The following is a 19,354-nucleotide window of genomic DNA, read 5'->3' as shown; positions in this document are numbered from 1 at the left end:
GAACCAATTTCCAAGAGAAGTGGTGCAGGCTCCTACCCTGGGGATCTTTAAGAGGAGGCTAGATGTACACCTTCGTCGTTTGACCCCAGTAATCTTCCCTGCCACAGCAGGGGGTCGGACTAGATGATCTACTCAGGTCCCTTCCGACCCTAGAAACTATGATAGACCTAAAATTAGATCCAACAGACCGGGTCTACATCAGATGCTGACTGCAGTCACTTGTTACTACTGCACAGTAGTTTTGCATGGCAGAAGGCGTGACACAACACTACTACGCAGTAGTAACAAGTGATTGCACTGTCAGTGTCACCTAAAAGCCATTTGGTGATGCTACTGCACAGTAACTCTGTGTACAAAGCAATTATTTAGTACTTGTACTAAATGACTGCACAGCAATGACTGCAACTGGCATCTCATGTAGACATGGCTACAGATCTAAACTTCGTGCCTCAAACTCCTTCATGTGTAGGAGTAGCGGCAAATATTTATAATATAGAAGCGTAGTTCTTCTCAGTCATGCACTACAGTATTTTGCTAAGACACTTCATTCACAGAACTTTCCTCCCATACCCCCCACCAAGTTTCATTCCAAATGCATATAGACGATGTATTACAAAAAAATTGGCTCACATCCAAGAAGCTTTGGATAAAATTGGTCTAAGTGTCAGGTTAGCAACAAAACATGAGTCCAGGCGTGGTTTTGGTTTCAGAGCCAACATTTTTCTTGGATCAGCACCATAAAGAGGTGGGTCCGAACAATCAAGCTCAGAGAAGTAGCCAAACTTCTCTGAAGTGTTTACAACTAGTAATTCAGTTTGTCCCATTATGGAAAAAAGGGGTTGATCATGCAGTTCAGAGTTTGATCTGAACTTTCCCTAATGCTGGGGATGATCAGAACCATTTTTTCTTTATTTAAACCCATCTCATGTTAGAACCATTATAATTTTGCTGCAAAGTTATAGTTTAAATAGCAAGTACAAAATCTAGCACTGAGATGATAAAAGTAAATTACATGTTCAGTGTTGACTCCGTGTACAGCTCTGTCTGCTAGGGTATGAGTTTCTATTCTATGCATTGTTTCATAGGGAAACAAACTATTAAAATGCAAATTGAGTGATTGCCCAAATAGCTGCAGTGCAGTTTATACAAGCATTGGTTGTTCCTCATAATTCATATACATTGCTTCTTGATGAGATTCCATACTACCAATCACACAGCAGGAAGAGTCTCCTGCAGGTTTTCCTGCTGCCCAGATGGTGAGTCAGACTCAGTGGTGTCATGCTATTGATGAGATATGAAAGAAAAAATGCATTTGGTATGCCAAGAAATACAGCATGCATTGAGAAGCCATTAACAACAATGCAGTCTTAGGATTCTAATGAGAGTGGACAAAGTGTGCACACTCCATCTTTGTTTCAACTGCTGTCAATGGAAGAGATTCATATGGTGCCACATTGTAGTCTTTGTCACAGGAATAATTCAACAACACTCAGAATGCAGTTTATATTGTGCAGTGTGAAATACTGCAGCATGTTCTCCTACTTCTACAGCTTCCAATTACTTGATTCTGTCTGGCCAATAATTCTGTATTTCTCCGTGATGACAGAAATGTCCCTAAGATGCAAAGAGGAAATGCTGACTAGTGGTTAGAGCAAGAGACAGTGAGTGCAGTGTGTCATAAATTTGGCAGATGTTTGCAACAGTGAAGACAATGCAAAATCTGTTCTGTAAAACAGATTTCCCCTTACATTGTATGAATTCTGTAATGTTTTACTTTCCCTTTTCAGTCTGTCTAATTAGAAACTGGCCCATTTTTATTCACTACTGAAAATGATTTATAGTGCTACTGAAGGCAGAATTATAGTTTCTATTCCCAGCTTTGCAACCGACTCCCTGACCCTGTTTAAGCTTAACTTTAGCTCTGCCTATATTTGCTTTTGTTGAACCCATCATTCCTAAGGGGTGAAATTCCACAATTTCGGTGGATGCAATATAGACAGAGAAAAAACCCAGAATAGCAGTAAAAATGCCTGAGATTACCTGCCCTGTCTACAATACCACATTTACTTGAATACAAGACAAGTGTTTTCCCCCTACCCCCCCAATCAACATGGTGAAAAAGCCCCTCATCTTACATTTGCATGCAAGGAAACCTCACTAAATACACTGAATATCATTAAACTGCTGCCAGAAGCAGCATGTGCTCAATAAGCCAGCTATGAAGTTGATTAAATACAGCCAACACTGAGCCTGACTATAAAAGATATGCCCCACAGAGGACAATTATGTTGATAGGACCATTTTTGTTCCTTTAAAAAAAACAAAAAACAAAAAAACAAAAAAAACCAAAACAAACAAACCCAAAAAAAAAATCCAAAAAAGCAGGCAGGTGTTCTCTTCAAAGGAAACAGGCCTGGCTGTACAGCAATCCTAGGCAGCACCAGGAGAGCTAGAGCCAGACCTGACACCATCCCCTCCATGCAAAAAATACTTGTTCTTAGCTAGAAGGCCAAGAATTTTTCCAAATATATATTTTTATATATGTGTGTGATATATATATTAGAGCTGTGCAGAGCAGGTAATATTCGATTTGACAGCCATGTCAGATATTAAACTGGGTCCTGCTTTGATTTGCTGTCTGTTTCGAGTTGAAGTGGGTGCGCTTCGACTCGAGATCGAAGCTCAGTCGAATATTCAAGCTGCTTCGACTTCCCCATAGGCTATAATGGGGAAGGTCGAAGCAGGCTATAACTTTGGCATTTCTTGTCTAATCTTGATGAAACTTGCAGGAATTGTAGCACTTGAGGAGCCCACAAAGCATGCCAACTTTCAACAAGATAGGTTCAGGGGGTTCAGAGAAACAACACCCCAAATTCTTGAGAGAAAACCTGTGACTTCGGTGTGGAAAGCCACAAGGAGCTCAAAACTGCAGGCTTGCCAGCCCCTGAGGAGCCAGCTTCCATGGTGATAGGTGCACAGGTTTGGGGGAAACTGCACCTTACGCTGCTGACAGACAAAACTCGTGATCCAGATGGAGCAAGGAGGGTGGCATTTGCTCCGTCTGCACCTGGCACCTGGGGACCCCCAGCAGCAGGAGGCTTACCTTGAGGAGCACCAGCTGCTCCACCAAACCAGGATCCAAGCAAGTGCGGTGGGGTTTACAACATCCACAGCCATGCTGAACACCATCTCGCTTGGCACACTGGTCGGTGGACAGGACAGGTATTCCCTGGCAACTGTGGCAAGATCCAGCCACACCGGGCTGCGGGTTGCCCAGTAGCCAAGGGGTCACAGTCCAGGGGCTCCACAGGCTCGGCAAGGTAGGCAGACACCACGGTGTGAGGGCTGTCTGCCTGATCCTGGGGCCTGGTGGGTCTGGACCCCCTAATGTTTGCCATGGCCTTAGCTCATATTGGCAGCACCTGTGGTGGAGGGGAAGACTGGCTTGTGGATGGGGGGCTGGGTTCAGGCAGTGGATCCCCCTGTCCCACTTCCCCCTGCCTCTGCCGTTCTGCCTCCGTCACTTTCTTAATAAGTGCCTCCCTCCAGTGACTGTGTCTCACTGCCACATATGGTGCCCTTCACCCTTGGGTCACAGATGACAGCCAGCATATGCACTGTGTTGGACCCCAAGGGTTCAAACCTTTATCTAAGACCCTTCTTCAGCCACCTCACCAGTGCCTGCACATCTGGTGAAAACAGCCTGCCCCAGCCAGGAACATCAGCCCCCAGGAAGCTCTCCATTTGGCCGTGGAGCTCCTTCACTATGGGGACCACCTGGCTGAGGAAGGCATCAGCAGCACTGAGGGTCTCAGTGCCTCGAGGAAGGGCTTGAGGACCAGCAAGATCTGGGAGATGGCATCCCACTCAGCTTTGTTCAGGGGGCCGCTGATCCCAATCTCCCCAAGCAAGGCCAGCTCATGGACGGCCTTCTGCTGCTCCACCGGCCTCTCAAGCATCAGGTATGTCGAGTCCCACCGAGTCTCCACGTCCTGGATGATTCTGTGCTGCAGGACATTTAGCTCTGCTTGTTTGTCTGCAGCATCTTACCCCCTTGATGCTCCAGCGGAAGTAGCCTGCCACCTTCCTGCATCTGGAAACAAGCCTGCTGGTGTTGCTGGCGCCATCAGCCCTGTCCCCCTCCAAGGCATCCCTCACAATCAGATGCAACTTGTGTGCCACACAGCGAATACCAGCAAAGAGGGCATCACGGACTGCCTTGACCATATTGGCCCCATTGTCGGTGACCATGAAGTCACAGGTGAGCTCAGCCTGCCCAACGCCCAGCCACCCCTGCACCGTGTGGTTCATGGCCCCCCTTATTTCTGCTGCTGTGTGGGACTCATTCATCACCTTGGCGTGAAGGAGAGCCCACCAACAGCCTGACTGGCCACACCAGTGCCCTGTGAGGGAGAGGTATGTATGATCTCCACCCAGGCTGCTCCAGATGTCCGAGGTGAAGTGTACGGTCACCTGCGGACCTGCCTTGTGCAGCTCCTCCCTCAAGTGCTCCCTGCATGCTTCGTATAGGGAGGGTACCACCATCCTGCTGAAGGTGGTGTGTGCAGGCACCAGGTAGGATGGAGCCAGCAGTGCCAGGAGATGCCTGAACCCTGGCTGCTCAACAAAGGTGAAGGGCTGGCCATCCAGAGCAAGCATCTCCCCCGTGGTCTGGGTGACCTTGCTTGCATTTGCAACTGGTCCCTTTTGCCCACATTGTTCCAGGGTGCCCTGCCTCTGCTGTGGGGGGATGGGGGCTGTGGAGCGAGTGGGGGGCATTCCTGTGGCAAAGGGGTGGTACCTGCAGAGATGAATCAGCATCCCCGAGGTGGTCATGCACTTTGTTCCCTTGCCCCGGCTGATTCTGGCTCAGCAGTGCATGCAGATAGCAAGTACGGGATCATCTGCCAGCTCATAATGATCCCAGACCATGCTAGTACTAGGCCTTTCCCTCTGGGGTGTGGGTGCATCTGTGGATGCTGCTGAACTCTCCCCCTCTTCAGCAGTCAGAGGCACAGCAAGAGGAAGAGCGGACTCAGCTGAGCCGCTTGCCTTCACCTGTACAGAGGCACCTTCTGAAGTGCTTTCTGGGAAAGGCCTCGTGGCTTGAAAGGAAAAAACCTGAGGGGTGTCGAGCACAAACTCGATTGATTCCCCCTCCTTCCCCAGAGCTTCCCTTGCCAGGGCACTGAGATCCAGATCCAGTGCCAGCTTTTCTGGAGCTGAAAGGCTCAGCGTAGGCAGTGACACAGGGGTGGAGGGTGCTGCTGTGCTAGTTGCAGTTACGGTGGGAGAGGTTGTGGCTGCTGTGCCCCTCTCCCCATCCCTCCCCTTACTTTCCCTTTTTTTCCCCCCCACAGAGAATCCAGTATAGGCAATTTAACCCTTGTTGAATATTCAACCCTTGTTGAATATTCGGCCCGTGCTGTTAATATCCGACTTCCGGTATTCGATTCGACAGCTATTCGACCAGACTTTCACTTTTCAAGGTTGAATATGTCAAATATTTGTTGAATCGAATATTAAGTCGAAGCTTTGCACAGCCCTAATATCTATATCTGTATATCTACATGCATAACACCCCTACACACCTGTCTCATGGCCAATATAGTTCACTTTACAGTCCAAAACACACCTTTATAATTAAACCAATTCTCATACCCACTACAACAACCACACTATGCAGCCATGATCCATGCTCCCACCTGCCTGAAATGTTGATGGGAGCACGTGCATACATTACTGCATGCCAGTATGTTCCTTAAAAAATTGAGGCGGTGTTCCCTCCACAGAGAACTGACATCAAGCCTGGAGGTGCTGCAATACCGAGCAAGTACAGGGATGGCCATAGCCAGCCCTAAACCCCTCTCCTTAGTACAAAAATGCTTGATCATAGCCAAAAGGCCAAGATGCTCATTGGAACTTATTACAAAGATAAGTTATAGCAGGCTATCGCAGGGCACTAAGGTGCCTGCTCCTCTTAGAGCAGAGATTGCGCGGGGAGGGAACACAAAGAACCAGATAAGAGCCCAGGTGCAGGCTGCCATGACAACTGGCTAATGAGGGAATTGGCTGCACCTGGTTAGCTGGCCAGAAGAGGCAGGGCCCTAGGCCCATATAAACCCTAGGGCTGGGACCAGGCAGCTCAGTTCCCTGCCAGCAGCCAAAGGGGAAGGAGCCTTCAGGAAGGAAGAGCTCAGATATGCCACCCTTAGAGCTAATGGGGCACCAGGAGCCCATAAGGTACCCTTGCCTACAGGCACCCAGTGTTAGAGAAGAGGTTTTACTCTTTTAAAGGGGCAGAGCATGACCTGAACTTTGTGTTATTGTATAGCCCTGGGGCTCAGGTTTGATTGCTGTTTGTTTGCTGTCTGATAACACTAGTGGTTTGGGTGAAGCTATTTGGGGAAGGAGGCAGCCTCACTGGGGGGCCCCCTACAGTGTGGGGACCCTGGTGCCAGTGAGGGTGCAGCATTTGGGGTACACAGACCCCAGTGCTGAGGGGCACAGTGACAAGGGGCCGAATTACAACAAGGCCTAGGCAAGACAATGTCAGTACCATGCCCCAAGCCTTGCAGATGGTAAAAGGGTGGTTGGAGCCACACATATAGCCCATAAGGCTGAGAGACTCAGAAACCATCCACCAGAGCGTCAGATGCCAAGGGGTCTATGAACCACAGGGTTCTGTAAGATCTAGCCAGACTGTATCTAAACCCAAAGATCAAGGGCAGCCTCCCTATATCAATTCATCCAACAAGATGTGGTGGGTAAGAGAGGGTGCCTGTAGGGCAAGACTGGCATGGTTAAGGAGCCTAGGGGTAACACAGCCACCCCCAGGGACTCCACCCTGCTACACAGCCCTTCTGAACAAAATATATGGTAGCACCCAACATGCTCAGTGCCCCTCAGTGCTTTTTTCACATCATGATAAGCCACCACACTGAATACATTTCAACTTCTTCAGACCTAAAGCTGAGCAGTGCCTTTCTTTCCCATTTCTAATAAGTCCTGTTTTTAAACCAGCCTTGAATGTCTGACAAACATCATGAGTGTGATGGCCAGAACCAGGGGGATTAATAAGCAATAAATATGTGCTTCTTAGAGGCATTTGGTATTTTGCCTGAACAGGTAAGAGTATTGTCTAAAACCGCATTAGTCTCTAAGGTGTCACCGTGCTCTATTTTCTGCCATCCTTGGCCACATATATAAACATAGGGCACTTGTACATATGACTCACGTCATGATGTACACATGATAAAAATGTCACTTGTGTGGCTTGATGGCATTGCACATCACCAGTTTTGGAGGTTTTACATGAGTTTGCATTGTTATAGTTTGCATCATTTATATCTGGATGTAGCTTGGTTTGCAATGATGCATTGTAGCTATCAGCTTGTGCCCCGCCCCCCCCCACCAGCCATGGGAGAGGTGGCAGACTCTGCAGAGAAAGGATCAGACCCCTCACTGCTTCTGCTTTCAGCAAACAGCTGCTGAAGGAAGAAGTGGCAAGGGGCCCAATCCGTTTTTGGGGAGGGGCTTTGGCAGAGCTTACCTGCTTCTCCCATGGCTGGGGAGGCAAGGTGCTGGATGGCCAAGCAATGCCTGAGCTGTGGGGGGGGCTCCTGTCCTGTCTACAACAGTGGTGCCCCCTGAGGCACCCAGGTGGGCTGCTGGTAGGCTAGATGCTGCCCCAGCTGAGTGGCAGCACCCAGACCAATCCAAGTGTTCCCTGAGCCCACCCACTGGATGCCCACCAGGTGCTGCTTCTCAGGTAGGCTTGGGAAACAGTTGGATCAGGTGGCCCCTGGGGGCGCCACCACTGTGGTGGAAAGGACTGGGGACCACCACAGCTCACGGGCTGCTTGACCCGTGGGCAGGCTCCAGCTCCAACCAACCAAACAAACAAAACGGGATCGGGCCCCTCACTGTAACATGATGGAAAAATTTTAAATGGTGGGTTTTTAATTGAACCCCACTATTTCATTTAGGAAGCACAGAATAAAACCCTGAGGACTAAACCACCATCATGTGTACAAGAGCCCACAGTGTAACTGCAATGTGGGAGTGAGGTTGGATGGGATGGAATTTCAAGTTTGGGGATGTCATTTGGGGAGTCCCCGAAGCCCTAAGGCTGCACCAGGATTGGAGAGTCCCAGGGCTTTTCTTGGCTTTTTATTTCTTAAAGGACCAGAGCCCCAGCAAGCAGGGCAGCTAGGTGGGGGCTGGGAGAGCAGGGCAGGGGGTTCATACAGAGTCCCCCCATACAGCATGGGGCAGTGGGGATTCCCCCCACTGCCTGGCAACACCTGGTAAGCAGGAGCAGGCAGGGGGCTGGCAGGGCTCCCCCCATTGTCCCCTCCCCCAGCCCTCCCTCCCTGCCCCTAATACTTAGCAGCTCGGAGTGGCTGCAGCTCCCTGCTGCAGCCACCAGGGATTTTGTCCAAATCATCAAAGCTCTCTGAATCTTTGCCGAAGATTCGGAGACCTTTGAATCAATTTGAACCTTTAAATTAGTCCCCTGATTCAATTCAGATTCACCAAATCAGGCTGAATCTCCGCCAAATCAAATCACCACCTGAAGCTTCCCACAACCCTGGCTGGGGCACGAGGGTACTGCAAGTGCAGAGCTATGTGGCTAGGCAGCAGGCAGAAGTCTGGCCCCCAGTAGGCTGGTTTGACTGGATGGAATTGATGCCCAAAGCCAGTGTCTACATGTGTGTTTAATTGCAATTAATTACCCCACTGTAAGATAGTACTGTCATGGATAGTACAGGATAGTCCACTGTAAGACAGTACAGTCAAGGACAGTACTATCTTATGTCAGCATTAATTAGTTTGCTGCAGGCTAATAATGTCACTTGTAGATGGTGATGCTTTACTCAGCAACTAATTAGTCTAGTCCACAGTTAAGCACATGTGTAGATGCTGCCATTGTTTTTCAAAGTAATCTGCAATATTAGTCAATCCTAATACTTTGTGAAACAGGTATGTTAGCACTTCCCATTTTAGAGAAATAAACATAGTGAGGTTAATTACCCAAAAAATACAGTGAGAACAATATTATAATAAACAGGTCATCTTTAGAGTTCACTGAAAACTGCTTCATCCTTACATTTTCTTATGTCCATGCAACACATTCTCTGTATTTTAATTGCCTCCCCATAGCTCCGCTCTACAAATGCTCCAGAACTGCTGTGGTAGACAAAAGCTACTATTTGTGATTGTTGGACTTGAAAAGATTGCAAATCTCTGTAGTTATTCCATCTCTTCTTCCTGTATGGCATATCCCAATTAAAATAAATGTGTCCCCAAAGAACTCTGGAGGAAAGGCTGCATTAACAAACAATTTAAGTGAATCAGAAGTAACCCAATCCCTGGTGCATGCAGTATCAGTAATTAGCCTAAAGGCACCAGAATGCTGCTAGCAATGAAGCTTAGGCTCAATAAAAATTAAACACTGATGTGGGTAAGGCATCCCAAAGGACTTGCATATATTAATACATTTACCACTCACCTGTTGCTTTGTCATAGAAACTGGGACACAGCTTGAAAGTAGCTAGCTGCTGAGTCAGCAAAATAGTTACCTGAAAAGCTATTAAATCTTTTTAGGTCTTTTCAATTACACAAATAAATATCTTCCCTGCTTTCCAGGTGTGTAATACCAAGCCCTTGTTAAGTGAGTGCTTAAAACACACTTCTTTACAGCCAGGAATTTTGCCTCCCATGTCTAATTTAAACAAGTATGAATCAAGTTACGATTCATTTGACAAAAGCATTTTATAGATCAGGGATCCCCAACATGAATAGTATATAACACAGTTACACCTTATGATCAGAATGACCCAGTACACAGTGGGTACATCTACACATTCATTAATACACCTTAAGTACTGCACATTTAGTTAGTACTTTATTAAGTGAATACTAAACTAAATGTGCAGTAACTAAAGTGACTGCGCAGTAGCACCAGAGCACAGTTATTTTGTGATGCTTACTGTACATTAGCCTAATAACACCACACAGTAGGCTATTAGCATTGTTTTGAACCACCACACTATTGCTCAGTGCTATTAGACTAATGGGCACAAGCATCTCATGTAGATGTGCTCAGTAATAATGAAAACACCAGCACTTCTCAAAAGGCCCCACCAGTTTCAGTTGAATCTAGTCTATATACTTTTAATCACAGTTCTTCTGTCTCAAGGCCATTCTGCACAAGACTGCATGCTATCACCAGTCAATATTGTTTACTATTTCACTGTTGATTATTTTAGCAGAAACTTCCTGTTACTCTGGGATTACAGGAGAAATTTATGTGCACAGATTCTATAGAGATTGACAATAGTACACAGGAACCTGAAATTTTGGAGCAGATTACTTTGAGATTATAAATGTAGAAGAGTCAAGCCCCATTACCATTTCCTCTACTTATCTGCTCCTGAATTAAGCATCCATCTACAGTACTTCAGTGAACTACATAAGAAAGGCCTGGATCAAATTCTGTCCTCAAATACATGCCCAACTCCTAGTTGATAGGGGTTGTATCAAGTTATTTTAGGACATAAACTGGCTGCTGAACCAAGTTTACTCTTCAACTACCTCTACAGATTTCTCCCAGTTACAATAGGAATGGACTAGGCCTGCAGTATTTAGACATAGTTTATAACCTATTAAAGATGGTTACCCTATTTTCCAGCCTGAATAGTTGAATGCAAACTACTAAGGACAGAATGCTGTGATGCTGCACTGAATTCTAGAATAAATGTACACAGATATATTTATTGAAACCGTTTCTGGAAATCCAGATTGTTTCTTCTGATCTGTACAGGAAGAATGATTTGAAAAGACATAAGATAAATAGCCAATATGATCTTGGCTATGTCTCCACTGACGGTTATAGTCAATCCCATCCCCACTGACCATAAACTCAGTGAGCTCCCGCTATCACTTGCATCCAAGCCTACCCCTCTCTGTGGCATGTAGACATCTTAATGCCACACTTAACTAAAAAAAAACCACAATGTAGACTGCTTTTAAAACAGGGTACAGAGTGAATAGGGGAAGGATGAACTGATTAAGGACAACCTCAAGGTTGATCCTAAATAACAGTATGGATATACCCAAACTTGATAAAGAAATATGCTCAAATTGATCATGCCTGCATCTAATAGTTAATAAGTTGATGTCATTCTTCCTTTAGAATATGTGGTAGAATTGTGATTTTTTTTTTTTTTAGGTCCTGACAGTAACAATTCTATTCCCAATAATGATCACAGTTTACGTCTGCTTCTTTACAGTGGGGTTTTTAAAAGATGTTCAGTGCTGACTTAGCTTTGCATCCAGTAAAATCAAGGGGTTTGACTTTAATGGGAACAGGGTCAGGCCACACTGAATGTTTTTGAAAATTCCCCTTTTAAATTACCCCATTAATGGTTCAGTTGTGCAAGATTCTTCCTTATTATCTGAGGGCACTTAGGATCATCACAGAGTCAGCTTCTGTAATCCCAACTTTCCAATTTATTCCATTAAAAAATAAAAAATAAAAAAAAATATTGAATTTGTAAAAATAAAATGCTCCATTTAATCAAATAATTAGTAAGTGACCATCTAGAAAAGAACAGTTACAAGTCTTAGATCTCAGTGGCAGTATAGAGCATAAGCATCATGCATTTACAGCTCCAAAACTATCCATCACCTTAAAATCAGGTAATTAACTGAAGATCATGTTCCAAAATTTTCATTTCTTGTCAAGAAGTCGTAACTGATGGCAGCCCCTTCTAATTAGCCTCAATTTGTTATTCAAAGAGCCATTTAATTTTAGTTCATGCCCTAAAGACTCAAATTTTCATAGGTGATAGTGGACGATCACTGAGAAGGATAAATGGATTATACCCAGAGCATCCACAGGATAGCTTTAATTCCCATGAATATCCCATGTTAATTCATGCTCACCTTTCTCAGAAGAAAGCAGATGCGCTCAATATTTCTCAGTCGTTCTCGCTGTAAAAAAAATGCAGGAGAAAAGGGATTGCAGGTTAGATACTGTTATTAATGAAATAAAAGATATTGCTAATATAAGGGGTCAAAAATCATCTCTACCTTAAATACAAGCCTCAAGCATTGCATTTGGGTCAGAAATATTTCTCTCTTATTTACAGCTATAACTGTGATTTTTGTAAATTATCTTAACATACCCTGCCCAGTGGTGTAGACACTGGGATGCTGGAAGCCCAGAGGTCAAAAGTTCAAGGCCATAGCAGAAGCTCTCAGATTGCAGTCCTGTCAGATTCCAATGAATCTGCAAATTCTGCCAAACACCTTGTCACACAAGAATACTAGAGAGTAAAGGATCTCAACATCCTTTTGAGTTAAGTAATTATTACCCCAAATTTCAGATGAGAAAATCTTCCAGAGACCAAACTAAGCTGTGAAGTTCACTCACATTGCTAACATTTTAAAACTAATTTTTGTCCACACCTAAACTAGAACTGAACTGCTCCAGAAAAAACAAGGACCAAACTTTCAGATTCACACTGACTTCAGGAGTGCTTCCACATGAAGAACAAATGCAGATCTGTATAACATAAGCACTTCTATAAAACTAGCATGTGTTAGCAATCAGGCTAAGGAGGGCACGTCCAAATGAGCATGTACAGGCATTTCCCCAGGGACACACAGTAGCAGCACATATTTTGCCACTGCTAGTATCCCTGGGGAATGCCCCTGCACAGGCACTCCGGCCTGCAACAAGGTGTCCCAGGTGAGGTAGGGGAGGCTAGGGCCAGCACCTGGGCTGGGCTGGGCATCCTTGCCTGGGGTCCTGGGGACCTCCCAGAGCTCTAGCAGCAGTGATTCAGGCATGTGGACAGCAGCTGAAGCATGGTTCTGGAAGGCAGACTCCAGTTTCAGGCGATGCATGTTGCTGCCATGTGTGCCAGCCCACTTTTTTTCAATGGTTCCCAGGATCTCCCAGTATCTAAACTTGGCTCCAGGACCAAATCACAAGCATGGAATGCGTTTTGTGGCACCGCAGAAGCCTTTAAGGCACCACAAAATGCACACACGCACTCATGCGGACATGGCCTTAGAGTGTATTTGTAATGTCCTAAAATGTTTTCAATTAAATACATTACATTTTTCATTTATATATTTCACACCTATGAGTCTTTTAAAAGAAAACCTATTTAAGTTTTTGTTTTTATTTTCTTTCTGTATGCTGGGTCTGGTGTATCCTACTGTAACACTCAAATGCACAATCTTTCAATATATTTCTGTATTTATAATGTCCTAGAATGTTCCCAGTTTAATGCATATACATATTGAAAGATCCTGCACTTGAGTGTTACAGCAGGATACACCAGACCCAGCATACAGAAAGAAAATAAAGCAAAAAACTTACACAGGTTTCCTTTTAAAAGACTCATAGGTGTGAAATTAATGAGCAAAACCACTTTCCGCTGTAACTAGATACAAGACTAAAATCACCAAAGTTAGATTCTGATCCTGGCTACATCAAAACAGATCTGAAGTATTTTTACTGTACTCTTAGGAATTTTTCTTCATTTACCATGGTTCAGCACAGAATAAAATCTAGTGCACTGCACTCAGGAAGAAGGAGCCATCTGAAAGGAGGAGCAAATACACTTCCTCTTAACAGTAAATTAGAACAGTGGCTCTCCTGAGGGACACTAATCTTTTCCTGTAGGTGTGGCAAAAGGCACCTTTACAGCAATCTTTCTTAAGCAAATAATGAAATGAAACAATGTGTGAAGGCAACTCTCTCTGCCTTCAGTGGTTAATCCAATGGTTTTAATTTGATTTTAGTTGGTAAAAGATATTTCCCTGCACTTCCACCCAAAAAAACCTCTCTCATCCCACACATAAAATTTAATCATTTTGTCAAAAAAAAAAAAAAAAGTTTCAACTTGGAGAGCAGTAGGTACAAGAAAAACGATATGTCCTTCTATGACACCTCTCTTCCAAAGAAGATTCATGCAGCTGGCTGTCAACCTGGACAAAACTTCACTGGCTTTAGCGGGAAGTGGATGTAAGGCCAACATGGATCCTGTTCTCAAAACAGACTGAGTAGGGCTGGTTTTCTGAAACGGAATACAGGATCTTTTGGTTTAGGTATCAGCATAAGAGTCAGATGAACTCTGTCTACTGCTCTCAGTTTTCTCGTCTAATCTCTCTGTGTCTCGGATCTCTGTTCCTGACTGCTGATTCTTCTGCATCCTAAATTCTCTCTCTACAGCCTGTTAAGCAGAGATAAGCCCAGACACAAAAACAAGGCTGATTCTTAGAACAGCTCTGCTTCACATAAAGCAACATGAATAGCTGTGGTGCATGATATGAGGTAAGATAAAAATAGGAAAAAGCATCTGAATGACTTGGGCTGGTTGAGAGCAAACCTCAACATCAGTATAGATGTACCCTTGGACCTCTGCCTCTAGGCACAAGTATGACTGAGTCTCTCATCACAGATAATCAAAGCAATTTAGTACATAGGAAGTGAGTCAGTCTTGGATAAAGGAGCCATTCCACTGCTTGAGTACAAGAAAAGGATTTTAAAGGGAGAAATAAATGTCTCTGAATGGAGAGGTGTGTGAAAACCCTACCTACCCCATTACAGCTTCAGTTTCTAAGATTCTGAAGTGCCGTTGTGGCACCTTCAGCAGGAAAAGAAACTCTTTCCATAAAGATGCTGCATGTTACTTTATCAGACTAAGATGAAATTCTAAATCAAGAGTAGTATTTTCTCTTAAAAACTGCAACACATGTATTATAGACTTGTATGTACATTTCCAAACTTATGTTTGTCGATTGCTCAGTGTATCTTCTTCCATTCAGTAGCTAATGATTAGTTAACTTAAAAGGTGTACTCACTGCATGAGCAGGGTTGCACTGATCTATAGGGCTTTTGAAGTCTGTCCTTAACTCATCAAAGGCGATTATCTGCAAGAAAATAATTTTCAAACATTTTAACAAAAGCAGAAATTTGAGAAAACATCTATATTTTCCTTTATAACAGTTAATAAGTCCCATTCTGACCTGCTTGGGTTGCAATTCTTCTCAACTTAATTAATGAATTTGCACCTTTGTTTTGTATCATCTTTCTGAACAAATATATGTTCAGTAAAATTACACAAAACAGTGTGTATATCACATGTATATAATCATATTATGTACGATATATATGTATATCATGAAACAAACGTAATCTACAAGAACATTATACAAACAACAAGTCATGCCACAATGGACAAATTTTTTGACCACTACCTCAGTGGGACAGTCCTTCAGTAAACACGGACAGTTATTGGAGGGATCAGACTGCAGAAATTAATTCATTTTAATATAAGTAAATGCAGCAAATAGTTCTAAAATTGAGAGAAAGTGCTAGTAAGATTTTAATTGGAGATGTTGATTTTTTTTTCCCCACTATTGGAACATCAAGGTGTTAACACAACTTGCAATTTACCAGAATCATATAATTAGAAATAAGAAAATCCTGTTAGGCTACCTAGTCCATATACCCACAGTCAAATAGAGGCCTTCCACAAAGGCAGAAATTTTTCATATAACATTGGAGCTGGTTACACTTTTCCTTTAGTTACAGGGAGAAAAAAGCTTTTTCAGACAAAACAAAAACTTCAACAAAAAAATGTGTTCTCCTTCAGAATTTACCAATTGTTGAGTTTCATTTTGGATTTTGAAAATATTTGGGGTTTTAATTTTTCAGTTTTGTTTTTTTCTCTCTCTCTCCCCTATCCTTTACTGTTCATCTGAAAAACCTGGAATAAAAGAGAAAGGGGATTAAATATATATAAAAAAAATAAATAAATAATCCTAAAACTCAAGACTTGAAAACTTCAAAAATGTTTCCAATTTTTGAAAATTAAAACAAAATAAAAAGTTTTAATGATAAATTCAGAAAATTCCATGGAGAAATTTGAAATAAACTTTTAAACCTGTACTCTGGTCAGGCAACTACATGAATCTGTACCTGCTTACTTGAGTGTGGGTGCACCAAATAAGATGTTTACTGTGGTGCTATTACGACAGAGTAAACTAATTAACTCTGATGTAGGATAGTACTGCTAGACACAAATACTATCCTACAGCAGAGTTATTTACTTGCCACAAAGAAAGCATAGATGCTGGCAGGGCTTGCTGGGGCATGAAGGTGCTTTAGTGCAGGGGCTGCCTGCTAGCTAGGTGCACACTTAAGCACCTTTGTGCCCCAGCCAGACACTCCGAAGCACGTGGAGCCAGGGTGGAGCAGCCCTGGGTGGGCAGGCTGACCCCCAGAGCCCCCTGCCAGCTGGGGCTACTCCACTGTGGCTCCACATGCTGTGGTCCCAGGTATATGTGCAAACGTGGCACCCAGGAGCAATAATTTCAGTGCAAACTGTGCCAGAGTTTATTCAGCCGCATTCATTGCACGTGTAGACATGCCCTGTAAGTTCCAAAATTGTAGTCAGGTGAAAACTAAGGAAAGGTGCTCTCCTCGTTTTAGCCTAATAACTAAGTGATTAGGGCAGCTGCATTCCTTATCAAAGCTCTTCAAAGCCAGTGAGTAGATGGGCAGTTGCTCAGGAAGTGAAAGATCCAGGTTCTAGGACTCCCTCATTACAGCAAGTTTGAACCTACTTCCAGTACAATATTATAGCCACTGGGCTACCGATCAGCTGTTATCCGGTCATTTCTCTAGCCCTCTCCCCTTTGGCAACTAGAAGAGGGAGCTATATAGTATAAGGAGGAAAACCACAAAAACGAGGGTGGGTGGCTGGATACTGGCCTGGAATAGACCTAGAGCCTTGTTCCTGCTCAGGTAGAAACTTCCCCACTGTCCTTCATCTATTTTATCCAATGACTATTAAATGCAAGGGACAGTGGCTCAGGCTCACAAGGAGGGCTGGAGAAGGGCCTGGATTATGTCATGCTGGCTAGAGTACTGGAATGGGAAGTCAGAATTACAGGCTCTCTCAACCACGGAGGATCTAGAAAGCAGGTCTCTGGCTTCCTGGGTGAGTGTCTTAACCACTCAGTTACTGGAGCTAGGAGGTACCTCCCATATCTTTTCTCCCCATAGTCCTCCTCATGCTTTTTTGCCTGGTTTGTATTCTCCCAGGTACACGGGGGCAGAGCCATATACCTGCCCAGCCAGTGTGCAGCCTACTGTGCAGCCTCCATCACTAAGTAAATGCTCTCATGCTTACACTGGAGGGGTATCTACACATGCACTTTACTGCAGTTGACTAATTAGCTCTGCAGTGAAGCATCCCTTTTAGTTGAGCCGGTAGGGAGCCACGCTCCCAAGCTGCACCACGTGAACAGAGTGTGCAAACAGGGGGAGGGCTGGGGGGGACTGTCCCCCCCAGGCTAGGGAGCCCCTCTGGGAAGACCGGAGTGCCTGATTGGCTGTTGGGGCAGGCACGGGAAATTCAAACCACAGCATTTAAAAGCCATGGTTTGACGTAGCCCCAGCTACTCAGGCGCCAGGAGGAGGGGAGGGAACTGGGCACATGTGTGCCCCTTTACCTGAGGCGGACACAACAGCAGAGCCAGCAGCAGGGGAAGCGACAGCTGATCCCCCAAAGGTAAGTGGGGCAGAGGGAGCCAGTATAGCTGGAAGCCCCCCGGATCCCTTTTAGTTGAGCCGGTAGGGAGCCATGTTCCTGAGCCATGCCGCGTGAACAGAGCACACCGGCGTTTGCACCAGCGGGCGAGCAGGAAGGGCCAAGAGGGAGACTCCAGCAAGGATAGGGCAGAGGCACCACACAAAATTATAAACAAATAGCAACTTACAAAATGGTGTTGATGCGGAGTGCTGCCAGGGCCCCTGCCCGGGCAAGGATTGGGGGCCCCCACACCTGTCCTGCAGGTGCCCATCTTAGGGCCCTGGAGGTGCAGGTGAGGGAGCTCCAGGAGGAGGTTAGCAGGACAAGGTGAATCAGGGAGGTGGAGGATGAAATTGATGGGTATTTTCTCTCCCTGCAGGGCCATGCATCCAAGGAAGAAGCACCCTGGGAGGTGCCCTCCACAGCAGAGTGGCAGATTGTCCCCTCCAGAGCCAGGGCTGCTCGCAGCAAAGCGGTACCAGTTCCTCCAGTCTGTCTGGAGAACAGGCATGAGGCCCTGGTAACACTGCAGGAGAAGGAAGGAGAGGAGGCAACTCCACACTCTCCACAGGCTGAAGGTGCTAAGCAGACCCAGAGGAGGAAATGTTGAGTGATCATCATAGGTAACTCCATTCTGAGAGGTACAGAGGGTCCTATCTGTCACCAGGACCCCTTGACATGTGAGGTCTAGTGCCTGCCCGGAGCAAAGATTCAGGATGTGACAGGGATGATCTAAGCCATGATCCGGCCCACCAATTACTAGCCCATGGTCTTTATCCATGTAGGCACTAATGATGCGGCCAGGAGAAGCCCTGATCACCTGATGATCGACTACCACACTCTGGGGGGCATGCTGAAGGAGATAGGGGCACAGGTGGTATTCTCTTCTGTCCTACCAGTGAGCGAACGTAGAAGATGACATGAGACCTGCATCAGAGAGGTCAACTTGTGGCTTCAGGAGGGAGCCATGCTTTAGGAGGGAATGGTGTCGAGGTGGGCTTCGGCTTTCTGGACAATGACCTGCACATCAGGATGAGATACATGCTTGTGTGGGATGGGCTTCACCTTTCCCCCAAAGGTAAGTGTGTTTTCTCTTCTAGGTTGGCTGATCCCCTCCGGCGGGCTTTAAACTAGGCTTGTCAGGGAGAGGGGAAAATGAGGGCGGAGGAAGCCTTGGACCACTAAACCAAGCGTCACCCACAGGAACAGCCCAACCTAGACCGATGACAAGCATAACAAATACCCAGGTAAGCAACAGGGGCCCGGGTAGTACTGAGATTAGGGGGCCAGTGCATACATCTTCAGGAGGCCTCAAATGCCTTTACATTAATGCTCGTAGTATGGGGAACAAGCAGGAGGAACTTACCCTCCTGTTAGCTAACACCAACCCAGACATAGTGGGGTTCACCAAAATGTGGTGGGACCCAACACATGACTAGGCAGTGAATATCAAGGGCTATAAGCTGTACAGGAGGGATAGGACAGGGAGGAAAGGTGGGGGTGTGAATCTCTATGTCAAGGAGAAATACACATCCTCAATGAGTAGCGCTGGGTCAGAGGAGGGGCACACTGAAGTGCTCTGGGTTAGAATACAAGGAGGTTGAAGGGAAAGGGACTTAATGGTGGGGGTCTACTACAGACCACCCAACCAAGAGGAAGAGCTAGATTGGGAATTCTTAAGTCAGCTCACAGAGGTAGTTAGGTCAAAGGACGTGGTCATCATGGGTGAC

General features: G+C 45.3%; 1 protein-coding gene across 2 annotated transcripts in view; it reads right to left on the bottom strand.

Moving 5' to 3' along the window:
* Positions 1 to 19,354, bottom strand: part of CNIH3 (cornichon family AMPA receptor auxiliary protein 3) — a 128,922-nt gene that overhangs the window by 47,552 nt on the left and 62,016 nt on the right. For both annotated transcript variants that reach the window (XM_019549541.1, XM_019549542.1), the window contains 2 exons: positions 14,887 to 14,955; positions 11,953 to 12,000 (listed from right to left, as the gene is read on the bottom strand). In XM_019549541.1, the coding sequence (XP_019405086.1) occupies positions 11,953 to 12,000; positions 14,887 to 14,955 (117 nt within the window). The remainder of the gene's footprint in view (positions 1 to 11,952; positions 12,001 to 14,886; positions 14,956 to 19,354) is intronic.

This window comes from Crocodylus porosus, unplaced genomic scaffold (genome assembly GCF_001723895.1).
Source record: "Crocodylus porosus isolate Cpor-Errol unplaced genomic scaffold, CroPor_comp1, whole genome shotgun sequence".
Taxonomy (NCBI): Eukaryota; Metazoa; Chordata; order Crocodylia; family Crocodylidae; genus Crocodylus; species Crocodylus porosus.
This window is presented reverse-complemented; position numbering and strand designations above follow the sequence as displayed.